The sequence below is a fragment of the Vicugna pacos genome, chromosome 4 (assembly GCF_048564905.1).
Source record: "Vicugna pacos chromosome 4, VicPac4, whole genome shotgun sequence".
NCBI classification, from domain to species: domain Eukaryota; kingdom Metazoa; phylum Chordata; class Mammalia; order Artiodactyla; family Camelidae; genus Vicugna; species Vicugna pacos.
The window spans coordinates 418895-442954 of NC_132990.1; the positions used below are offsets into that span (position 1 = coordinate 418895).

Here is a 24060-nt window from a genome sequence, read left to right on the forward strand (position 1 = left end):
TGTAAATTTCGCAGCAAAACCACATGCTGTCGGTCCCACGGGGTCCCAGACAGTGATCTGTGCCTAACATGCCTGCTCTTCCCCTTCCTTATTGCCCGATGGGAGACTACCTTTAAGATACATGGGTGGGATGTTTTCCTTTGCAACTTCTGAGTTTATTTTTAACCTGAGTGATTCCAGGTGGGCAGGGGCTAAGCTGTCACAAGCATGACCACCCAGCTTCTTTGCTTTTAGGAGAAAATGTGGAAGTCTATCCCTGTTGCTGTGTAACGGCTTATTTTTAGATTGGGCGGCCAGAGATATAAATTGCTATTTTAGTCTGCAGCCTGCTGGTGGGTAGACAAATCCTACTTACTGTGCCCTACACAAAGCACTTGCAACTGCATCTACGCTCAACTATCCTGGAGCCCGGCTCCTCACTCTTTGCAATTCCTAATAGGGTATGCTACTTACAGCCCTGTCGTTTTGTCTCAGGGTAATGACGTGGGAGGTCCTTGAATGCTTGGGACGCTTTTACAGCATTCTTCCCCAGAGGGTAATTATTTTCCTTTTTGCAAATAATTGCCGTATAGCAACACTCTCCTCCCTTAGGAAATTAGTCAAATTATTTAAAGGATTATCAGGGGAGAAAAGATTCATTTATCTATATGTGAGAATAGCTTGGAATAATTCTGAAGCCGTGAACTGAACATTTCTCTCAAATAGTTTTCAAGTCACCTGGTGAATTCCATTCCATAAGTATACACTTTGCACACTGGTTGGATGGCTACCCATTGGTGGTCCAGGTAAGATGTCTTCACTGTCCCAAGCCCACTCCCCAGTGGACTTTCCACCTGGACTCTGTGTCTGGTTAGCGGGGAGTGCCGCTTGAGTTTTGTTTATTTGCTCTAAGGATAACAGGCCCTTCTTAATTCAGGGAGAAGTTGTTGGCTAATCTTTTGTTCATAAACTGGGCCTGTTTGGAATGGCTTGACCATGTGTTTCAGCCAGTTTTTGGCAGCCTGGCTCTGCCATTTGGTTTAGCCTGGTACCATTTTTTTTCATCATGTTAATGAATAAGGTATGACTAGTCAGAACTCGTTAGTGACAAATAAAATCTCCTCTCCCACTACCTCCACCCCCTTAAACTAGCTCAAGCAGAAGACTACTTTGTTGTGCAAAGCCTGTTGCCATCTTGCAGGCTCCGGAATGCTGCCTGAATGCTGAGACCTGAATCCTGCATGGCGCCAGGGTTCTTTTACCTCCCTTGTTTCTCTGCACCTGCTTATTTCAGGTAGCTGCCTCTTTTTTATATATATTCCTGAGTTTGCATCTCCCTCCTTCTAGGGAACACAGACTAAACCAGAATCCGTCATGAAACGTGGCACGGGTATGGGTCGGGGTTGGGGGTATCCTCACCCACAAACTGGAATGGAAGAACGCTCTTTATCTCTTTTGGTCCTGTGGTACTTATGTGTCTCACTGTTTTTCTCGTTGCTACAACCTAGCCAAAGGGAGGTATGGAATATGGGCATATGTCTATATATGTAACAGATTTTGACGGTTAGATATATACACACAAATTTTATAGCCAATGTATCAGGTGCTAGTCATATATTTAGATTTTGAATAAAACTCAATTCAGGAAGATGCAGGTGAAAAATGTACCTCCTGTTTCAGGTGGCCCGGAGGCAGCCAGGTATCATTTATTTAAGCTGTCTGGTGCCGGGACAGGTAATGTAATATAGGGAAACTAGTTGGACAGGCCTGCTATTCAAGAGATGGAGGGTTTAAAGATCTACATGTATAAAGCTGCATACATTTTGAGAGAGGAAATAGAAACCTTGCAGATGCACTGAATTTGCATTAAATGGCAGTTACCAGTGGTATTTGTAAAGTTTAGAAAAATTACCTTGATTTTTTTTCCTGTTAAGATTTAAGAATTGATTGTGCCATTTTTATTTTTTTATTTTTTATTTTTTATTTTTTATTTATTTTTTTACTGTGGGGGTACCAGTTGAAGTGGGTGGATTTGGTTTTTGTTTGCCCTTGGTTGGTGGAAGGTTTTTCTTTTGTATACACTGAAAGATACTTAATCCCATAAACTAGGGCATTCGCTGTCGGACCATTGCTGTTGGCTTGGTTTACACCCAGTTAGTGGCTTTGGTTTTGTTCCCGTAATCAGGTATTTCCAGGAGTCACCTCTTCAGTTAGAACAGACCAAACAACCACTGGCAAGCCTCCCCATTGTTCTTTACTCGCTCCGAGCTTATCCCACGTTGTGTCTCTGTCTCTACAGGTTCATGAACCACCCAGCCCCCGCCAATGGCCGCTACAAACCAACTTGTTATGAACATGCTGCTAACTGTTACACACATGCAGTGAGTACCAGTTTTCTGCCTTTCCTGTCCTTCCCCAGGGGCTGTGGTGGGAGGAGGCGCAGTCATCTGTGTTACCCTCAGCCCCATTAGTCGGGTTTACTCATCTCTGTGACCTCACCCACCATGGCATCAGTGCTGGGTCATGTCCGTGTGAGCGTGTCAGACACTTTGAGTGCTCTGACCTTCAGTCAGCTCTGTCCCTCCTGGACCTGCTTTCTCGGACAAGGGCTTCTTTAAAAGAATAATGTGGTAAGTACCATAGTTATTAGGAAAACCAAAGAAGACTACTTCACAAAGACTGTCACCCCTAGAATGAAACAGATTGCCTTTTCAAGACAGTCAGCTGTGGTCATCTGGCAAGAAGAGTTCACAGTTTGTTGGAAAAGGTGGCTTTTTTTTTTTTCACTACGTGATTCCCTAAAACAGGTAGCCCCATCCTCCCCCTCCCCCCTGTGGCCCCTGCTTCTAAGAGCAGATGTTAGTCCACATCATAGAAGAAAGGGCTGATTTAATCCCTAAATTCTTACTTAATTTTTTTTCTTCCTATAAAAGCAAAACATGTTCATTATAAGAAGCTTAGAAAATACTGAAAAATATAAAAGAAAAACAAAACTACCTAGAAGTAAATTGTTAACATTTGGCTGCATTTCTTCTTTTTGTGTACGGTGTTTGTGGATGTGTATGTATTTTCATATTAATGTCATTATTGACATTTTCTTGTGTCATCATAAATTTTCCTTTATGATTTCCCTTTGAAAGTTGCATTTAGTGAGACTTTTGAGGGAAAGATAATGGCTGGTATATCATCTGAAGACAGGAAATAGAGAAGAAGACAAATTTATTCCGTTAGTGAAGAGTGTTTAGAACAGGCGAATTTAATTATTTTAGACAATGTTAATACAACATGTAGGTGACATATACATGCTATTAGAATAAAATTTGCTTGAATTCAAGTTGTTCCTTTTCATTTCTTTAATTCCCTTCTCCAAAGAATAGTTAGTGTTTCCTGTAAAGGAATCATGATGCCAAATAAACGTGAAATAAACTAGTTTTTGGTGGATTCCTTTATAATCTAATAGAACAATACCATTTCGTCATTACTTAGTGGAAATTCAACTTTATAAAGTATCAATTTTATGTATTGTAATAGTAGAATTCAGATACTACTTGGTAATACTAAAACGTTATTCTCCTTTATCACTGAATGTTCTTTTTCCTTAGATGCTCAAGATTTTTATTTAAATAATTAATATGCTGAAATCTTGCTCCTTTTTTTTTTTTTCAAGAAAAAATTTTCTACCTGGCATGCATACCCCTGGATTCCATAAAAGGGCTTCAGTAATGAAATTTGGAGTAACTTCACTAGTGGACAGTCTCCCTGGACCCGTGGCTTAGATTCTGGTGACAGGAAGGATTTGGTGGAATTCTCTAGACTTGAGCTGACCCCTGTCTTTGCCTTCATGACGTGCTTTGTGAAGTGAGCTTCATGAAACCAGAGAGTTAAAATATTTAGAGGCCAAACTTGGTTTTAGAGAATGCATAGCCTGATTTGATTGTTGGCTATACTTGCCTAGATATCCATCTTTTATATATTTTTTTAATTGAAGTACAGTTGATTTACAATATTGTGTTAGTTTCAGGTGAGTCAAAGTGATTCGGTTTTATATATATGTATAATATATAGATTACTTTCCATTACAGGTTATTACAAGATACTGAATATAGTTCCCTGTGTTATACAGCAATAAATTCCTGTTTCTTATCTATTTTATATATAATTGATTAAGTTTTATATATACGTATAATATATAGATTACTTTCTATTATAGGTTATCACCAAGGTACTGAATATAGTTCCCTGTGTTATATAGTAATAAATTTCTGTTCCTTATCTATTTTATGTATAATAGGTTTCTTGCTCCTGATTTGTCTCTCCCCCTGCCCCCTTTCCCCTTTGGTAACCACAAGTTTGTTCTCTGTGTCTGTGGGTCTGTTTCTGTTTTGTGTGTAGATTCATTTGTATTAATTTTTTAGATCCCACATATAAGGGGTATCGTAATATTCGTCTGACTTACATCACTTAATATGATCATCTCCAGGTCCATCCATGTTGCTGCAGATGGCGATATTTCATTCTCTCTAGGGCTGGGTAATATTCCATCGTGTGTGTGTGTGTGTGTGTGTGTGTGTGTGTGTGTGTGTGTGTGTACACAATATATATACACGCAGACACACACCAATAGTCTGCTGATGGGCTTTTGGGTTGTTTACATCTTTTATTCTTGACTAAATGCCTGATGCATTTAACAGAGCTAAAAGTAAAGTTGCTTCTGAAGGCAATCGTCCACAGGCTCCTATGAAAATAAAGTGTGTATGTGGTGTTTTTTAAATCTAGGTCAGTATTAGGATAAAAGAAATGTAAAAGTTTGAGTAAGTTTATATGGCTTGTTCCTTCACTTACTGTTCCAGTATGCATTCATTATTTTCTCCATTTACCAACTGCAAAACACTGATAAAAGTTATGAAAATAGTGCCCTGAAAGTTTTCATAACACTGACCAATAAATGCAGTCAATGAATTACTTAGTACTGAGTATAATATTGAGCATTTAAATATGACATTTTGGCCCTTGAGATACACAGCTCACGTTTAAGAATAATATTTGCTTCAGATAGACCTGAATAATTTCTTAGGTTATCTCTTCTGGATTGTCACAGGGAACACTTGCATAAACTGAAGTTAAGGAAAAACTGATAAAACAGCTACATTATTTTTTTAGAACAGAAAATGTCCTCTTATACTAAACTGTGTCCCTGATTTCTGGATTTCACAGAGCAGTAAAATGTCTAAAATCAAAATAAAAAACTTCCATTTAGTGTCATCATTTCATTACAGAGAAGATACTTGAACATACACTTAAAAAGTAGAAAGGGCATAATCTCAAAATAAATTAATTAAATTCTGTTTTATGAAAAACTTACTTTGTTGCCCTTAGTTTTCTCATTTTGTTCTGGGCCAGTGAAAATGCCAGCCAGCATATGAAATTGAGTGTTGGTCTCATCTGGGGAATTTAATATTCTTTTGCAAGAGGGAAAAAGTAGGTTGGTAACAAAAAAGATACGTTTGCTAAAGTTTGCGTTCTTTGCTAGGTATGTTTATTCTAATAACTAATAAAGTAGTTCATTTCTCCTGATGATTTCTGTTATTATAAAATGTTTAGTAGTCAGACTGATGTGACTAGACATTGAAATTTATGTCCATATGTAGTATAAAATGTGCAGAAAGCAAAATTCTGCGATTCTAGTCTCCTGAAATTATTTGAATAGGTAGGAGTTGATTCCTCCTGCTTACTTGAAAGGTGCTGTTAAAAATGAAATAACCCAAAGACCCTTTGACTCTGAAATAGCTCCCAAGTGGGTGGAAGGCACACATCTACAAATCAGGACGTGAGACTAGAATGAAAGGCTTATTCGAGTGTGGTGTGCACATTATAATTCTTACTGACTTGATCCATTTAGTTACCCTTTGCTGAAATACTGGGATTTCATTAGCTCATGGGGGAAACGGGAAAGAATATTTAAAGATCAGAACTTCCATGGGAACTTGGTGTATGCTTGGCATTTGACTATGTTAAGTGCCTTCCCTAAATCACTAACAAAATTAGGGTAAAGAACATTTGTTTTGCCATAGTTGAGTAATGTTGCATTCTTACTGCTTGATCGGGTACCCACTGGTGGGCACAGTTCCTGGGCCCTGAACAGTACAGTACCTGTTTTCTGGGGAGCAAACTGACGACTCCATCTGGCTCTTGTTATGATTATCCAGAAAAGGCAGATGTTTATTTTAAAACGATCTTCCTAAATTATCCCTAGCATTTTTAGCAAAGTCCTTAATTCACTGTTTTACTGAATATTTACCTTCCTTTCCCTTTCTCTCAGTTCCTCATTGTCCCGGCCATCGTGGGCAGTGCCCTCCTCCACTGGCTGTCTGACGACTGCTGGGAAAAGATAACAGCATGGATTTATGGGGTGGGCCTCTGCGCCCTCTTCATCGTTTCCACAGTATTTCACATCGTATCATGGAAAAAGAGCCACTTAAGGTACAGTGGATGGTATGCTCTTTCAACAGGTCATGGTAGTTGTCACGTTGGCCTCTTAGGCTGGCATGCTTTGGTCAGCGGAGGCAAAGAGTGGACATTTCCCTGTCTGGTAGACTATTATGCCGTCCCATCTTTCAGGACATTTCCTGTGGATTGGACAGAGTTTGAGGACCCCCGTGTGAATCTAAGAGAGCAAGCCTTTGCTCAGAAACCAAATAAAACCACATTGCTTCCCCAGGACTTAACGTAAAATCCTGAGACCTGTTTTCCAATGTGTCAGCTCGCTAAGAAAGAGCCCGGCAGCTGCAGGGTGGTCACCAGCACCCTGAACCTGGACTCACCAGGTGGGCTTTGAGTCCCAGCCCTGCCACCTAGCCTTATGTAGGTCATTGACGTGGGGAACATTGCTTCTTCATCACTAAAATGAGAAAGGTAATGCCCAACCTGCAGGCTCTTGTGATAGGTAAATGAGATGACGCATGTGACATGACCTGGAAATCACAGGTTTTACTTTAGGACTCTGTGATATGCGGAGGTGTCACTACAGCGCGGGTTTACTGTCTTACAAAACTCAGCTTTCAGAATTAGGTCCTGTGTATCTGTTCAAACAAAATTCACGTATTTTGCTACTGTTCGCTGTTAAGCACTTTCTGAACAGTACTGTGTCTTGAGCCTCCCCATGAGAAGGACATGAAAGCATTCCTCCTCTGAGTGAAGGGTTAATTTGGGGCAATACCAAGAGAGCAGCACACCATTCAGTTGCTTTTAAAATAGATTCTGCACAACCCAAAAGGGCAAAAATTCTTCTCAAAATAAAGGAGAATTCAGAGCAGGCTTGAGAGTGATTTACTATATTAGACTATATCTTTTGGTTTTTAGAGAATGTTAAAAAAAAAAAACCCAAATATTCAAACAATCTAATATTAAAAAGGCATATTTTATTTAAGACCAGGATTTGGGATTCAAGAGATTATTTTACTGGTTTCCTCATATGTAGAATCATAGAATTTCGAGCTGGAAGGCTCCTCATGGATCATCTAATCCAAACCCCTTTATTTTCATCTGGGGAAACTGAGGCTCATGGAAGTAGCCTGAATTGCCCAAGTCAGTGATACGAACACAATCTGGTCATTCCAGGATCTCTGACACCTAGTCCTGAGATTTTTCTCACCACACCCTTCACAGTATTGCTTGTAGTTTGCAATCTGTTACCTTTGCCCATAAGGCGACAGTTCCCTAGGCTTAAAATAAAACCACAGCATTGCATCACAGCAGTGGTCTGGGACACGCTCAAAAGAGAGCCTCAGAAGTACCTTCCTGCCTCTTTAGGACGCACTGTCGTGGAGGCCAGAGCACTTCATTATCTTCTTGGCACAGTCCAGTGCTTGTGGTTGCCTTGGCTGACTTGGCTCTGCTGTCTAGATTTCTGAGTTGATAGAGTTGTAGGTACCTGTTTCAGCATTCAGGGCCTCCCTGCCAGGGCCGGTGGATGGAGGTGTAATAAAAAAGACTCTCCTGAACCTTGGAATAGCACTGCTAGAATCATAAGCCACGTGTGGAGTTTTGCTCTGCATTCATTAAAAAAAAAAATCCAAGTATAGCCTTAATTTATGTAAAAGAGGACAGGGAACGAGGATTTATTGAGTATCTACTATGTGCTCGGTGCTGTGCTAAATAAACACATGGCTACAGCATCTCATTTAATGCTCACACATACTCTGTGATAGAAATGTTACTATCTCTGCTTTACTTGTAAGGAGAGTGAGGGTCAGAGAGGTGGATGGTAGATGTTGAATAAAATTGCAGGTCTGACTTCACCTACTGCCACAGTGCATAAAAGTCTAGAAAAGTCTAGTTTTTGCACCTGCTGCCACAGTGCAAAAAGCCAGAATCAGAAAGGCCCCAAGTCTGGCTTGGAATCACAGTCATCCAAGGAGTTGAAAAAAAGAGATTCTCTTCTTCCCTCCGCCGTCTGCCTCCTCCTCTAGCCCTTTTAAATTAGAAGCTTCTGGACTGAAGTTTGTGACTGTATTTTATGAGCTCCCCAGGCGATTCTGGTAGGCCATCAAGTTTGAGAAGCATTCATCCAGTGTTGGCTTTTTCAGACTTGTGACTTAAATTATTCTCACTTCTTTACTAACACGTGACCAACACTGTGACCACAACATCCTCAGTGAACTTTGGGCGACACTGTGTGTGCGGTGAGGCAGAATCTAATACTGGTGCTCCCAGACCATGGCCACTGCCCCTTGGACATTGAAAACAGATCCAAGGGGAAGCAGTGCAGTTGTAGTTTTAAATCACCTCTGTAAAGGGTGGATTCTGTCTCATCCGTTTTCTGAACAGACCCCTACAGCCAGATCTCTGTTCACTTCCTGACTCTTCAGTTTGGAAGGAAGAACTTGCTTAGAAACCCAGGTGGCTACCCTCTTTGGCAGCAAACAACGCTTTTTTTTTTTTCTTTCCTGGTTTGTGTTATTGCTGTTCCTAATTAGTTTCTAAATTTGCTTTATTACAACTTACTGTCTGCACTAGGATATTTGGAATAAAAGCTTCTTCAAAAGACACTCTAGAAGGAAAGAGCCTGGACAATTTTTGCTCTGCACTGTGATAGGGGTTGTGAGTTGGTCCACCCTGAAGGAATTTCATTTTTCTGTTAGCATCCAAACGGAAAGGAACACATCAGAAAAGACAGGTTTTGTTTGTTACTTTTCTCCACTTCAAAGTTCCTGATTATTGTGGGGTTCTGTTCCTATATCTCATACATGTTGAGGGTCTGTGGTATGTATGTGCAATCTTAAAATAATACAAAGCTCTTACTTGTGGCTTCAGATCATTAAGAATAGCTGTGTGTGGAGGGGGAGGATATAGCTCAGGTGGTGGAGCTCATGCTTAGGATGCATGAGGTCCTGGGTTCAATCCCCAGTACCTCCTCGAAGAGTAAAGAAATAAATAAGCCTAACTACCTCCCCAAACCAAAAAGAAAAACAAAGAATAGCTACACTGAAAAATCAAATAAATAAATAAACCTAATTACCTACCCCCTGCAAAAAAAAAAAAAAAGAATAGCTGCGTGTATACCTCAACTAAAAAAAAAAATAACTCTGAAATTTAAAAGAAAAAGCTATTTTTAAAAAAACCTATGTTAAAACTCAGTTTTTATAGTGTACTTCTGGCATCCTCCACTATTACTTATAATTTTCCAAGTACTTACATAATCTTATTTCTCAGTCTGTGAATGAGCATTTAGTCTGTTACTAGTTTCTTTTTAGTTTTGTTTGTTGCTATTCTGAATAGTGTTGCTCTGGACATCAAAAATAAATAAAATCAAAATTTGAAAAAAAATACCATGTGACCTTGAAGGCCAAGGCAGACCGGCCATGAGACACTGGAACACAAGTGGAGGTTGCAGGGTAGTGGAGTGATAACCCCTACTGCCAGTCAAGAATTTCTGGAAACTGTCTAACTTGCGTTTCCCTCCAGGACAGTGGAGCACTGTTTCCACATGTGTGACAGAATGGTGATCTATCTCTTCATTGCCGCTTCCTATACTCCATGGTAAGATACAGCCTTTCTGTTTTTGAAGATAGTATTTTGATGAGAGAATTCTCAGCCCTCCCTTCTTCCTGTCCCTGCCCCCAGGCTCCCCCCTCCCCACCCACAACACACATGCCTACATGCACTTTTTTTTCCACTTTGATTTACCTGGTTCAGACTGCAGGTTTTTAGGGGAGAGTGTTGCTGCTCTTCAGAATACCTATCTGGCACTGGATTGTTCGAGAGAGGTGCTACAGACTCGTGTGCAGGTGGCATGCTCTTCTGAAATGTGTTACCTTTGCCTTCCAAATTCTCTCTGTATGTGTCCGCTGCTTTTCACAGTAGCTGGACATCTCATTGTTTACGTGGAAACGCTGTAAATGTGTGTTAAAAAGCAAGCTCACTTCTGAAACTTGCAGTTTGCTTCCAGTTCACAGCACAGTAGCTGGAGTGCGTTTCTCATTTGTTTGGCTATATGAGAAAGAGATCTAGCCAAACTTCTTAGTTATTTAAAACGCCTAGTATTCAGTTCTGTTTCCTTGACCTTCCTGCCCTTTTGGTATAGATCAGATAGAACCTTTTGCTGCTCTGAAGCCCACAATTAAAGAAACATTAGTTTTCCTCCATCAAGACATGGTCCAGTTTCAGACACTCAGAAATCCGCAGCATGCCATCAGCTGCTGTCGTCATGAGAAACAGCAGGCCTCTAGATCCTGACTAATGCAGCACCCATCATTCCAAAGAAACCTAATTATCTGTTTGGAGTAAGAAGTAAGTGCCACCTCTCTCCAATGCCTGTTACTAAATTATAGGTCTGCATCATGTTGGAACGAGAACACATAAAGGCTTTTGTGAAGTATACCACAATTTAAAATAAGTAAATAAAGATAACAGAACATCTTTCGTAACGCGTTGGGCTAATTCTTCTCAGGTTCTGTCTTGGCGGAGAAATTGATGAGGGAGGCACTGGGTCTGTGTGCTAGGTACCCGCTGTGTGTGTGATCCGGTTCAAGATTTTGTTGAGTTCTCAGGGAGCTTTGTAAACAGCCTGCTCCCAGATACGATGTCAGAAGTAAGAAGGCGAGTAGCCTTTACAGCCGTCTGCCTAATAAAGTCAGGCACCACGGGTAAGCCGGGACTCACTTCTGCGTGTCTCCTTTCAGCTGGTTCTATTTTTAAACCACACTGGAACTAATTCTGAGTCTTAGAGGTTGAACGACAATTTTATCTTTGAGTTATTAATTTTACCCTGGTTGCCCAGATACCTCCATGCCATGCTGAATGCTTTTTCTTTCTGGCCTTATCCTTGGACCTTCTCTCCCAGTTTTCAGAATTAGAGGAAAACACAGGTTGTATGAATTCCCTTCACTGGTCACTTATCACTTCTGTTCTTTGTTGTCATGTTTACATTTTTAGGTTAAATCTCCGTGAACTTGGACCCCTGGCATCTCATATGCGTTGGTTTATCTGGCTCATGGCAGCTGGAGGAACCATTTATGTATTTCTCTACCATGGAAAGTAAGAGAAAATAATTTTACATTTGATAGGTTTAAAATTCCTAAATTTTATCTGCAACACAATTTGTATTTGCATTTCAAAGTAGTAGAAATACATAAACACAAGATATATCGTTTTAACAATTCTTCAGAACCATTTGGTATTCATTATTGGTGGACAGATTGCTGCAGAAAGAAATGAGTGCCACCTCTGTGGCGTGATGACAAGGTGGACTTGTCCCTCATCTGAAATGACAATTTTAGAGTCTCTCAGACCTCATTTCACATCCTCAGCCAGACTAGCTTTGTCAGCAAACTAGCCTTCTCCTGTATGATTTTACAGTTACGACATGAGAAAAAGAACTGCTTTCCAATGTTTCTATGAAGGATAAAGATAATAGATATTAAGCACCCAACACAACACTTACTCAGTTGTGTTGCACCTACTTAGGGACCCAGATGTTCAACATTAGGGTTCCCTGAGAAAGGGGACATTTGGGTGGGCATCTAAACTCTTAGTCTCCTAGCCATGGGACACACTTTTTTTAACCCATTTTTTGTAGCTCATAGTCATAAGTGTTAAGCAATCGAAAAAGGAAGCTTACTGAAATTTAGCATCTTAGTTCTAGAGGAGCCCTTCAAGGTTATCTATTTCCGCTTCATGTTTTAAAAAATGAGAGCATTTAGGACGTGCATCAAATTAGTGACTCATCTGGAATGAGGACCCACGTGTCCCAGCTCCTACTCCGTGGCTCTGTTCATTATCTCACGTGCCTGCACTTGAGCAGCTGAAAGCCATGAAATCATTGTCATTGGATTCAGTTTATTAAATTCTTGATCTATTGTTTTTGGCAGAATGGCCATCAGAATTGAACATAATTTGTGTTTATCACAAAGCATTAAATTGTTTTCTCTTTTCTGAGGAAAATGATAGTTTTAGCCAACTTCTCTCCAACTTTGAAATTCACTTTAAATGCATTTTGACCATAATTAGCAATTCTGAGTGGTGTTATGTGTTGTGTATGTGTGTATATATATATCTCTCCAAGAGAACAGTTTGCTTCTCAGGCTCAAACCCCTAATTTATACCCTTGGATAAAATAGGAAATAAAATAAGACAACTGTCTTTTCTCCTATTCCGGGCCTTCGGATGTAAACGAAACCCACATTCTTCCCCAGTTCCCTTACATAGTTAACTTCATGGTGGACTTAGTATAAAATGCTATGAACGAGATGCGAGGCGCCCTTGGCACCCGCTTTGGCAGGTGTTAGGGAGGACCTAAATGGTGCCACGTACTGTCCTAGGCCCTGCGGACCCAAACACAAATAGCACGTGGTCCCCGCCTTTGGGCGGTTTCCAGTTTGATTAGGCAGAGATATAAGTTGAATTTCAGGATGGTGCATTTCTTAGCATGTACACATTCTGCAGCCTAATGTGACGAACCTTAGAAATTGAATTTTATGCAGACGCAGAATAAAGAGACAGTCCAAAACACATGTCCTTCGTTCCTTAGGGCTCCCACCCCTTTGCCACTGAGAAAGTAGGCTGCACGCCACTTCCCTGTGTAGCTTCATAGTCTCAGTGTCGCAGAGCGAGGACTGGGGTGGGGTGAGGGCAGACACCCTGGGGTTGGAAACGGTGAAGTGCATAGGGGACTGGGTTCAGTGATAACTATTTTTGGCAGAAAACATTTTCCAGGTAGCACATGGAATTTGATGCCTTAATCCCGAAAGAAATGCTAGTTCATTGTTACTCATTGACGGTATTTCAGTTAGGAAGCCTAATGGTCTCCTACTGGAAAAATACATTTTCTTTGAATAGTTAAGAGTTTACATTTGTCTTTCCAAAAGAAAAAAGGGAACAACTGGTAAGGAAATGGTCTGTAGGGAATAGAGAAGTTAAATTAATGGTATTTCTGTTCTGCAGGTACAAGGTGGTTGAGCTCTTTTTCTATCTTACGATGGGGTTTTCTCCAGCCTTGGTGGTGACATCAATGGTAAGAAATGGCTTCATAATTTTAGTTACTTCACCTTATTTCCTTTCAAATCTCTGTGACTGTTAATATTTTGTCTGCAGAGACGAGATGTAGCTTTTCTTTCTGAAGTTATGACATGCCCATTAAAGAGAGACTCAAAAGAAAAAAATACATGAATTACAACATGCCACAACTTGTACTGGCTACTCTCTCCATTGTGGAAAAGCTGCACATTTAACTGTGTCCTTCCATGTGGCTTCTGCTGTATATCTTCTTCTGGATAATCTTTCTGTTCACCCACCCCCACCCTTTTCCCAAAGAGGTGTGAAATGATGTGAAGTTGGGCATTTCTACTTGAATTACTTATATCTTAACCCTAAATCCCTGGACAAGGGTGAATTTGAGGTTTCTTAAAAAGAAAATATAAATTAGTGACTTCTAGAACTTAAGAATTAAAAGGACCTCGTAAGTTCATTTGGTTCAATGCTTTATTGGATATTTCTCAGATCCCTTCACTCTTACTTTCCCTTTAACTTGTGTTTTTTGGGGGGGGTAGTTAGGTTTATTTATGTATTTATTATTTAATGGAAGTACTGGGCATTAAGCCCAGGACCTCGTGCATGCTAAGCACACGTTCTACCACTGAGCTATACCGTCCCCCTTCCCTTGCTTTTAAGTCATCTTATTTCTCTTTCTCAGGACAGTGCCTTTTTTTTTTTTTTTTAACTTTGCTTGAAAATTTCTTTTGTGGACTTCGGGTGAAAGCATGGCATTTCCTGTAGTAGCAGTTGGATGTATGTGTTTTGTTCTCCCATTCAGACGGACTACTGTTGAGAAATCAGTGCTGTCAATTTGAAACAGTAACATAACATAACAGCTTCACGAGCCCGTCCACTGGTCACTTGTGCCTTTAGTTTATGTGTTCCCGTGTCCTAGGCTGCATTCTTGGGCAATAGCCAGTATGTTCATTAAGGGACTCACAGTGTATTCAGTTTGAACTCTCTTCTCAGCCTGCAACAGTCTAAATTGTTCCTGTAATTCAATCCTGTGCCCACAGGCCTGTTATGAGGATGTGATTTTGCTGTGCGTAGTTCTTGCCCTGGTCACAGAAAACACCTGTGCCAGGTTTAGGATTTATAGGTTTGCTTATGTTTTTTTCAGAGGGTATTGTCATATGAGAATGTAACAAGGTATGTTCATTGAGGTTTATGATGGCTTCAATAATTACCTATCACCAAAAATACATTTATACGTATATAGTGTAGTTGGTAAAGGCAACAAGGGATGGTGAGGGCAGGGAGGTGAGTGACGGAATGAAAAAGTCTGCCTTGAAGGCCATATCGTTAGAGGGTAACAGAGGACACCCAAAGCTATGTCAGCAAGGTCTTTGTGGCCAGGTTACTAATTGTTAGAGTGGAACTTCAAGTACATTCCCTCTGGGTATCATAAAAGCAAGTTTATCCAGTATTTGTACCAGCCTAAATCTTTCATTGACGTTTTCACAAGCGGTACAATAGCAGGTGACTAATGTCAATGATCCTCAAACAGAAGAAGCCCCACACTTGCCCGGCTAGAACTTAGACTCAAGCAGGAAAATACGGTTCATGTAAAATAAGAAACTACTGTGAAATTTTATAATGCCTTTGATTGGGGAAAGTGCAGCCCGCTGTGGGAGCTCATGACACAAGAACCAGAGGAAACACTATTTAAGCTGCTTCGGAAAGGCAGGTAGGAGCCAAGAGATGGAAAGGGTGATGCACGTGGTACAGGTAGAGAATCCAGCACGAATGAAGCCCCAGCGACGGGGAACGCACGAGCGTCTCTGAAGCACTGATAACAGTGTGTGAATCAGCACATGTGCGTGAGGCAGTGTAATTTTGCAGGTAGAGCAAGTCTTGTGATAAAGCCAGTGAGCTAGGCAGAGAGAAATCAGAAACAACCTCATAAGCATCTGGAGGAGGTGGAGGAGGTGGAGGAGGAGGAGGAAGTGGAGGAGGAGGCGGAGGTGGCAAGGGAGGAGGAAATGTAGAGGAGGTGGAGGAGGAGGTGGAGGAGGTGGAGGATGAAGAGGAGGAGGTGGAGGAGGAGGAGGTGGAGGAGGAGGAGGAGGAGGTGGAGGAGGAGGAGGAAGTGGAGGAGGAGGCGGAGGTGGCAAGGGAGGAAGAAATGTAGAGGAGGTGGAGGAGGAGGTGGAGGAGGTGGAGGATGAAGAGGAGGAGGTGGAGGATGAAGAGGAGGAGGTGGAGGAGGAGGAGGAGGTGGAGGAGGAGAAGGTGGAGGAGGAGGAGGTGGAGGTGCAACAACTTGTTGCCCTGTATGTGATCTCTATGGAAACTAGGCCTGTTCCTTGAACTTTTGCTATAAACCATCCCCTGCCCACACCTCCCCTCCTCAGCAGGCTCCTAGTCTTGGAAGTATTAGCCCACTTGACCTCCTTTGTCCAGCAAAGAAATAAAGCTGCCTCTTCTACTTCATCCAAAACTCTGTCCTCCAGTCTCAATTCAGTAAGCTTAATAAGGAGGCTGTGTTTTGGCAACTGGTTCATGTATCAGTTTTACGACTTTCCAGGTCATTACCTTATCTAGGTTTTGTGCCAGTACCACACTCTTTTGACTACTGCAGCTTTGTCATATAGTCTGAAGTCATAGAGTGTGATTCCTCCAGCTTCATTCTTTCTCAAGACTGCTGTGGCTATTTGGGGTTCTCTGTGTTTACATACAAATTTAAAAAATTTTGTTCCAGTTCTGTGAAAAATGCCATCAGTAATTTGATAGGGATTGCATTGAATTTGTACATTCCCTTGAGTAATATGGCCATTTTAACAATATTGAGTTTTCCTACCCAACTACATAGTACATCTCTCCATCTGTTTGAATCATATTCAACCCCCCTCATCAGTGTCCTGTAAATTTCAGAGTATAGGTCCTTTGCCTCCTTAGGTAGGTTCATTCCTAGACATTCTATTCTCTTCAATGTGATGGTCAGTGAGGTTGCTTCCCTAATCCTCTCTTATGCTCTTTTGTTGTTAGTTTATAGAAATGCAACTTGGCATATTAATCCTACATCCACTTTTTTTTTGTTGTTTTTTTGATTGCAATTCCACCATCCTTTTCAAGCCACTACCATCTCTTACTTGGTCATAGTGACAGCCTCCATCCCGGGCTTCCAACATCCTCTCTTGATCTCCAATCTGTGTTCCACAGTTAAGCCAGAGTAAATCTTTCTAAAATAAAAATCAGTTTGTCCCATGTCTTTTCACAAACCATCCCAATGTCTTCCCATCACACTCAAAATAGAACTCACACTTCTTACCCAAAGCCCTCAGATCCAGTCCTGATTCTCATTACTTTGCCACATCATCTGGGACCAGTCTTTCCTCTGATGCTTGATGCCAAGCACATTGATCTCCTTTCAACTCCTGACACACACAAAAATGCTCTCGTCTCAGGACCTTCCCTCATGCCGTTCCATCTGTCCTGATTGCATGGCCCTTTGCTCTTTGCATGGCCAACCTGTCTTCACCTGCAAACTCGTATCTTCAGAGATGCTTTGAGGCTCATGCTAAATAAGCTTCTTCCTTTTATGAAGGAAGTTACTCTCTATGAATGTGTCCTGTTTATTTCCTTTATAGAACTTATCACTATTTATTATTATACACACACTTGCGTGTGTGTGTTTATCTCCCCCATGACTGCAGGGATTCTGGTTGTTTTATTCACTGATGTGTGCTCACTACCAGTATTGCCAGGCACATAGTAGGCGCTCAAGATTGTGTGAGTGTGAATGCATGTGTGTATGTGCTCTGTTTATTTCCATTTAATAGGATGAAAGAATGTCTCAGCAAATGAAGGTTTACCCTGTGTGTCTCCCCAGTGATTCTAACCAGCTGAACGTAGGTTGCTATGAACATTAAGGACAGCTTCCAAAGGGAAAGGGGTTACACTCAGGCAATGTGAAACTTAATGAGACACTTAATGAGAGATGATTGGACGCAGAGAAGGGTGTGTGTGGGAGGGAGGAACACGATGCTGGCTGGCTTGGGAACACAGATTCTGCTCAAACCGTCACTCAGTTCAAATAATTGGAAAATGTAAAACACGTCCAACCCTTATTAGAGGCTAATTGTTTAAGATGTAAGTTAGGAAGAAAGGAAAAAAAAAGAAGAAAGGAAGGAAGGGAGGGAGGAAGAAAAACAAGGTACAAAATGTTCTTGACATTTTTAATCCTACGTAATCAAGAGCAAAAATCACCAAGGAAGAGAGAAGTCTAATGAAATACTTGGAAAACTTTATTACTGGAACTAAAGTGATTTGTGCTGGTCTTTGACAAAGATCTTGTTGAATAGTTGGCTTCCAGTTCCAGTCCCTGACGACAGGCTGTCTGTGCATAAATTATTCATGTCTTTTCCAGCAAGAACTGATCATACCACTTTATTCTTTTTCCTAGTGCTGTCTCTAGGAGCTGGCGCCTACCCACAGTCTCCCTCAACATTGTGCAGAACGTCTCAAGTCTGAAGGCAATTTCACAACCCGTCAACATCAGCCCTGAGGATGCCAGCATTTGATGTCTTTCCCTGATTTTCTTTCAAAGGGCAAAACTATTTTGAGGATGAGGGTTGTAAGAAACCAGTGTTATTCCCAGGTACATTATACACCAGGTACTTTACAAGAATTCCAGTCAGTTCTTCAGAAAACTCCATGCAAAAAGTATTGTTATCCACATTTTTACATGAGGGAAGTAAGGTTAAGAGAGTTATGTACTTTTTCTCTGTCGTACAACTAATAAGGGGCTGTGTCTCGTCCATTTGATTGCAAAGCCTGTGATCTCTTCTCTATATATGGAAACTCTCAGCTATAAGGCAGAACTTTTGAAGTAAAACTACCTCACTTAGAGCCAAAGCGATCTTTTTAAAAACATAGACCTAATCATGTCACTCCTAGGCTAAAAACACTTCTTAAAATAGCTCCTTCCCACCTAGAGTTTGTACACACATACACACACTCTCACACACACACTCACACACTCACACACACCCATCATTCAGTTTCATTTACGTGACTAATTCTCTTCAATCTTTACTGTACCTAAATCCAGGGTGTGTATAAATTATATGGGGAGGTTTTTAAATTTTTTAATTGCCAGGCCTCACCCTCAGAAATTCAGTATCAGTGGATCTGGGGAAGGGATTAAAATCAACATGTTAAAAAATCCCCTGAAATGTTTCTGATGTAGGAGGTTCCAAGGACTACATCCTGAGAGGTGGTCCAGGTTATAGAATTTCATTACACCATTGCCTTCCTCTTTTTAGCTCTTTCATTCAACACTCACTTATTTGACAAACTGTAGTAGTTACCATTTGCAAATCTCGAAATCCCAAATTTATCCCTTCCCCGCTCCATTCCCCCATAGCCATAAAATTGTTTACAATGTCTGCAAGTCTGTTTCTGTTTTGTAGATGAGTTCATTAGTGTCCTCTTTTTTTCTTTTTTTAGATTCCACATGTGAGTGACATCATACGTCATTTTTCTTTCTCTTTCTGTCTTACTTAGAGTGATGATCTCTAGGTCCACCCATGTAGCTACAAATGGCATCATTTTATTCTTTTTATGGCTGAATAGTATTCCATTGTATAAATATACCACAGTTTCTTTATCCATTCATCTCTAGATAGTAAACTGGGACAATTTCATATATATGATGGTTTTCAGGCACTAGACATCAAGCAATACCGGACAGAGATTCCTTTAAAGACGGCAAACTATCAAGGTAAGTGCAACTGTCCTGGTTTACTATCTAGAGAGATCTTCCAGGTACCAGTGCAGGAAGATGAAACCCAAGTTGATCTCAGGCATCTTCCTGAATTGAGGAGAAAGAGCTGTGTGTCCAAGGGCATAAAGATTCCCAGAGTTTATAAGGCAAATTCCTTGAGAGACAATATCTGCACTGATAGATTGAATTCCAGAAATGTTCAAAAGCTCCTTTGTAAATTTCCAGCTGAGTACCGACCAGCACATGCATGTGAAGAAACCACATGAGGCTGTGGAAGGAACAATCCAGAGAAGCAGAGGTAACAATCACTGGATTCACATATCCAAGAGCACTTTGTGTTCTCACTAGTCAGAATGGAAAACCTCATTCATGGTCAATCAGGTAGAACATTCAGAAAGATAATACCTCAGTCAGGGAGAAGAATTAGCCCTAGGTCACAGGCTGCTCCACTCCTACCTCCAAAAGCTTCAAAGTAAGCCTCAAAAGGATCAAATTACTTGCAAGCAATGTAACTGCTTCCCAGAGCAAAGCTAAGGAATATTTATTAGAATATAAAAACATCCAGTACCCAACAATTTTACAATGTCTGGTACCCAGTCAAAAATTACCAGGCACACAAAGAAGAAGCAGGAAAATACAACCCATACAGAGGAGAAAAATGAATCAATAGAAACAGACCCAGAAAAGACAAAGATGGTAAAAAGTAGACAATGACATTATAAGTTATTGTTAATATATCCATATGTTCAAGATAATAGAAGTAAGATAAACCATGTGAAGAGATGGGAGATATTTCTGAAAGACATAGTTGATCTTCTATAGATAAAAAATTTAATGTCTGAGATTAAAAGCATACTGCATGGGATTAATAACAGAGTGTACACTGCAAAAGAAAATAATAGTGAACTTGAAGATAAAACAATAGAAACGATTCAAAACAGAGCACAAAGAAAAAAGACAGACAAAAAAGAAAAATAAACAGGGCATTAGTGAATTGTGGACAACTTTGAGAGGCCTAACAACATGTAATTGGAGTCTCTGAAGGGAAGAGAGAGGGAGAGAAATAGAAAAAAATATTTGAAAGAAAAAATAGCCAGAAAGTTTTCCAAATGTGATGATCACTATAAACCCGCAGATTCAAGGAAACTAATGAACCCAAAGCACAAGAAATATAAAGAAAAAGAGGCCAAGGTATATCATAATCAAAATGCTTAGAAACAGTGATAAGAGAAAGTCACAAAAACAGCAAGAAGGGGAAAAAAAAGACACATTCCATAGAAAGGAATATAGATAAGAATAATAGCAGTGTAGGTTACAAAACAGGATGCCAACAAGATGCAAGCCACTCTTTCTACAGAACCCCAGATAGACTCAGAAAATTGTAACATCAGGTTTCTCAGAAAGTCAAGGCAAGTGTTAGGACTGAAGGAGGCATAATACTCCTTAAACCCCTCCACCATTCAGCAATCCAGTTAACGAGCCCTCTTTCATTCTAGTGAAAGACAGGAAGTTTATTGTCTGAAGAAATTTAACCAGAGAATTTAACCAGAAACTTAACCAAATTTTCTTATTCTCTTCTTCCACTCATCTCCTAAGACTCTGAGAGCAATTCTGATGGCAAAGGGGTTTCCCTCACCACCAAGCAATTCTCTGCCACCGGCTGGGTGTCCTACAAGTCAGCTCAATTCTGACACCATCTACTTGAAGATTGCCTAAGATCCCAAGGGTTAAGGGCTCATTCCTACTGCCCCCCGCCCCTGCCACCCCCACAGCAATTTTAGATGCCAATTTCAAATCCAGGTTGTCACTGCTGCTTCTGATCAGTTGGCTATAAATTGGAGGTTCCAATGAACCCCTCCTTGGGTTTGATCAGTTTGCTAGAGTGACTCACAGAACTCAGGGAAACATTTTACTTTTTAGATTGCTAGTTTATTATAAAATGATATACTTCGGAACAGCCAGATGGAAGAGATGCATAGGGAAGGTATGGGGAAGGGATGCAGAACTTCTATGCCCTCTGGGAGCATGGCACTCTCCCCAAATCTCCACACGTTCACCAACCTGGAAGCATCTGATCTTTAAGGGTTTTAATGGAGTCTTCATTACATGAGTATAGTTGATTAAATCCTTGGCCATTGGTCATAAAATTCAACCTCCAACCCCTCTTCCCTCCCTAGAGGTCGGTAGACTGAAAGTGCCAATCCTCTAACGACATTGTTGCTTCTCCTGGCATCAGCCCTCATCCTTAAGTACTTTCTGAAAGTCACTTCATTAACATAAAACAAGACATCATTATTACTCTCATCACTTAGGAAATTCCAAGGGTTTTAGGAGCTCTTTCCCCAATATTGGCAGCCAGTCTTATAACAACCAAGCAGGAGATTAGAGGATCCCTGTCTGGAGAAACTGAGAGGAACAAGACTTTTTGGGAATTCTAACGAATCAGCCAGGTTAATGCCCAGTCTCCCTCAAATGAAGCCAACAAGCCATACCTCCATCCACTGAGGTCTAAATTACCTTGGAGGATAGAAATTTATCAGAGAAACAAGTAGGAGGAAGAAAGCCCTGGTGCCGAAGGATATAAATCTCCAGCTTAAAATATCTCAGTGAGTGTTCAGCACAATGAATTTTTTTAAAGATTCGCACTAACACACATCAATGTAAAATCCAAGTCCAGATAGTAAAAAATAGAGTATAAGTAAAAGATTGTGAATCATATAGTTAGTGTTCTCTACAGAAACACTTGAAGCTAGAAAACAAGGAAGTAATGTCTTCAAAATTCAAATGAATGAATTTCCACATAGAATTTTACACACACACACAACTAATCACACAAGAGGGTTGAATAAAAATGTTTTCAAACGTGAAACACTGTCTCAAGAAACTTAACTGTCAAGTGCACTTTCTCAACAAGCACCTAGAGAACAGACCCTACAAAATGAGAAAGTAGCCCACGAAAAAGGATCCAGGAAACAGGATCTGTCACAAGGAGAAGTTTCCAGAATGAAGGTAAAGGGAAATCCCAGGATGTTAGCTGTTCATTGAGCCCAGAGATATATCAAGATTGGCACAAGAAGTTAGAAACTTCCAACACGGGCGACTTCAAGAAAAAAATAGAGCTGATAGGCTAACTAAAATGTTGACTGTACTGAGGAGTCGCACACAACTCCAGTAGAGCATTTTAGAATGAGTTAGTGATAGATATGTGGAAAACAGGCAAATCAAAAATAAGACAATGCTATAACTCACAAACAAACAAACATACATTTAAAAAATAAATAAATAAAAATACTTTGATGAACCAAAAAAAAAAAATTTAAGGCAATGATTAATACTGGGAAAAACAAACTCTTATTCAAAAAAAACCATGTAATTGTGTATTTCTTTGATAAACAATATACATTTTAATTTAAAAAAAATTTATCCACCAAAGAGCAGAGGCTGGCCAGCAGCCCTGTTCCTTTCCTTTTTTTTTTTTAGGTATTTTTTTTAATTTCATATTATTTCATTTGCTGATGATGAAAGAAAAGGTGAAAGAAAGGTGTACGTATAACATCCCTCACTTATACACATGCATACACTATTACCTCCACCTTCCTAGTGTTGTAATTTCTGGATAAGCCAAAATTCCATGCTAATAATATGATGACTATGCAAACACTGTCACAGCTGTAACTCTGGAGGACAGGGGTTGGGAAAGCTGTGCACAGAGTCCATTGGTAAAATTATACCTAAAATTGAAAAAAAAATTGATATTTTTCCAACATATTTAGTAATATGGAGATAAAATTCAGACGAATGAGCTAAGAGTTGAAAGTTTCTGCTCCCAAGGAACATGACTCAGTGTTAGGGAGCAGGACCACTGCAGTTCTATTTGATTTTTTATACTATGATTCTTAGCTTTTCTTTGATAATAATTTTAATTAAAATGTTTTAAAAAAATTATGATGATCAACGTATTTATTCTTCCCAGGAAACCCTTTTATTTTTAGAAAAAAAATTACAATCCAGGAATTCAGAACTCTAACCCCATGCCACTTGGCCAAGAGAGATTGGCACATTGCACTTACCTTTTTTTTTTTTTCAATTTCCTGTTTATCATCATGCTTCATTCCTCAAATTATTTGGACTTGAGATTGCATATTAGAATTTAACATGGCCGTCTCTGGATCAGTAAAATCTCTCTAGTCATATTTCCTCTTTGTTCACGGTGAACAATTAAAGGAGAAAGAACATTGTGCACAGGTAAATAGATGAACCAGTCCTTAATTTTTTAATCTAAATCCCAGTTCTTGAGCCTGTCTTCATGGAGTAGAGTAAACAAAGACAAAAGACATCATGGGTCATGAATTCTCATGGTTCCAAAACACAAACATATAATTATGGACATTTGTCCGTACAGATTTCTTAACAATTTGTAGTTAAAGGCAAATTTGCTCCAATTTACAAAGTGTATGTTTGCTCGTATTCCTTCTGCAATTAAGAAAACGTAATTCTCTATTGAAATAATGGACAGCAAAAATAAAAAAAAACATTTTTCTCTACTATTTAATCATCTGTGCTGCTGAGTTATTGTTACAAGTTAATGGAATTAGCCAGAAAATTATACAGAGCATTTATACTCAAGGTCTGAAAAAATGATTAGGCTGAATAAAATCCAGATGTTGGAAAAATTAACTTAAAAACTGGTGAAAGTATATCACCCTAGCAGTGCTATCAAATGTTTTTGAGTCCTACAATTAATAGTAAGACATAATAAAAAGTAGACTGGAAACTAGGATTTTAATACTGGATCCGCCCCTCAAATGTCATTGGATAATAGG

At 40.0% G+C, this 24060-nt stretch overlaps 1 protein-coding gene and 1 non-coding gene across 5 annotated transcripts in view; both read left to right on the top strand.

Annotated features, from left to right (window-relative positions):
• LOC140695935 (monocyte to macrophage differentiation factor-like) overlaps positions 1-18899 on the top strand; it is a 33073-nt gene extending 14174 nt beyond the window's left edge. For 2 of the 4 annotated variants that reach the window (XM_072959044.1, XM_072959047.1), the window contains 6 exons: positions 2279-2360; positions 6299-6459; positions 9943-10017; positions 11413-11514; positions 13420-13489; positions 17915-18899. In XM_072959044.1, the coding sequence (XP_072815145.1) occupies positions 2279-2360; positions 6299-6459; positions 9943-10017; positions 11413-11514; positions 13420-13489; positions 17915-17926 (502 nt within the window). In that variant the 3' untranslated portion in view covers positions 17927-18899. Of the gene's footprint in view, positions 1-1131; positions 1274-2278; positions 2361-6298; positions 6460-9942; positions 10018-11412; positions 11515-13419; positions 13490-17914 lie in introns of all 4 variants that reach the window. The other 2 variants (XM_072959046.1, XM_072959045.1) reach the window with 2 other exon arrangements.
• Positions 9320-9393, top strand: TRNAP-AGG (transfer RNA proline (anticodon AGG)). The gene has a single exon. It is a non-coding gene; the product is annotated as a tRNA-Pro (tRNA).
• Positions 18900-24060: the final 5161 nt, after the last annotated feature.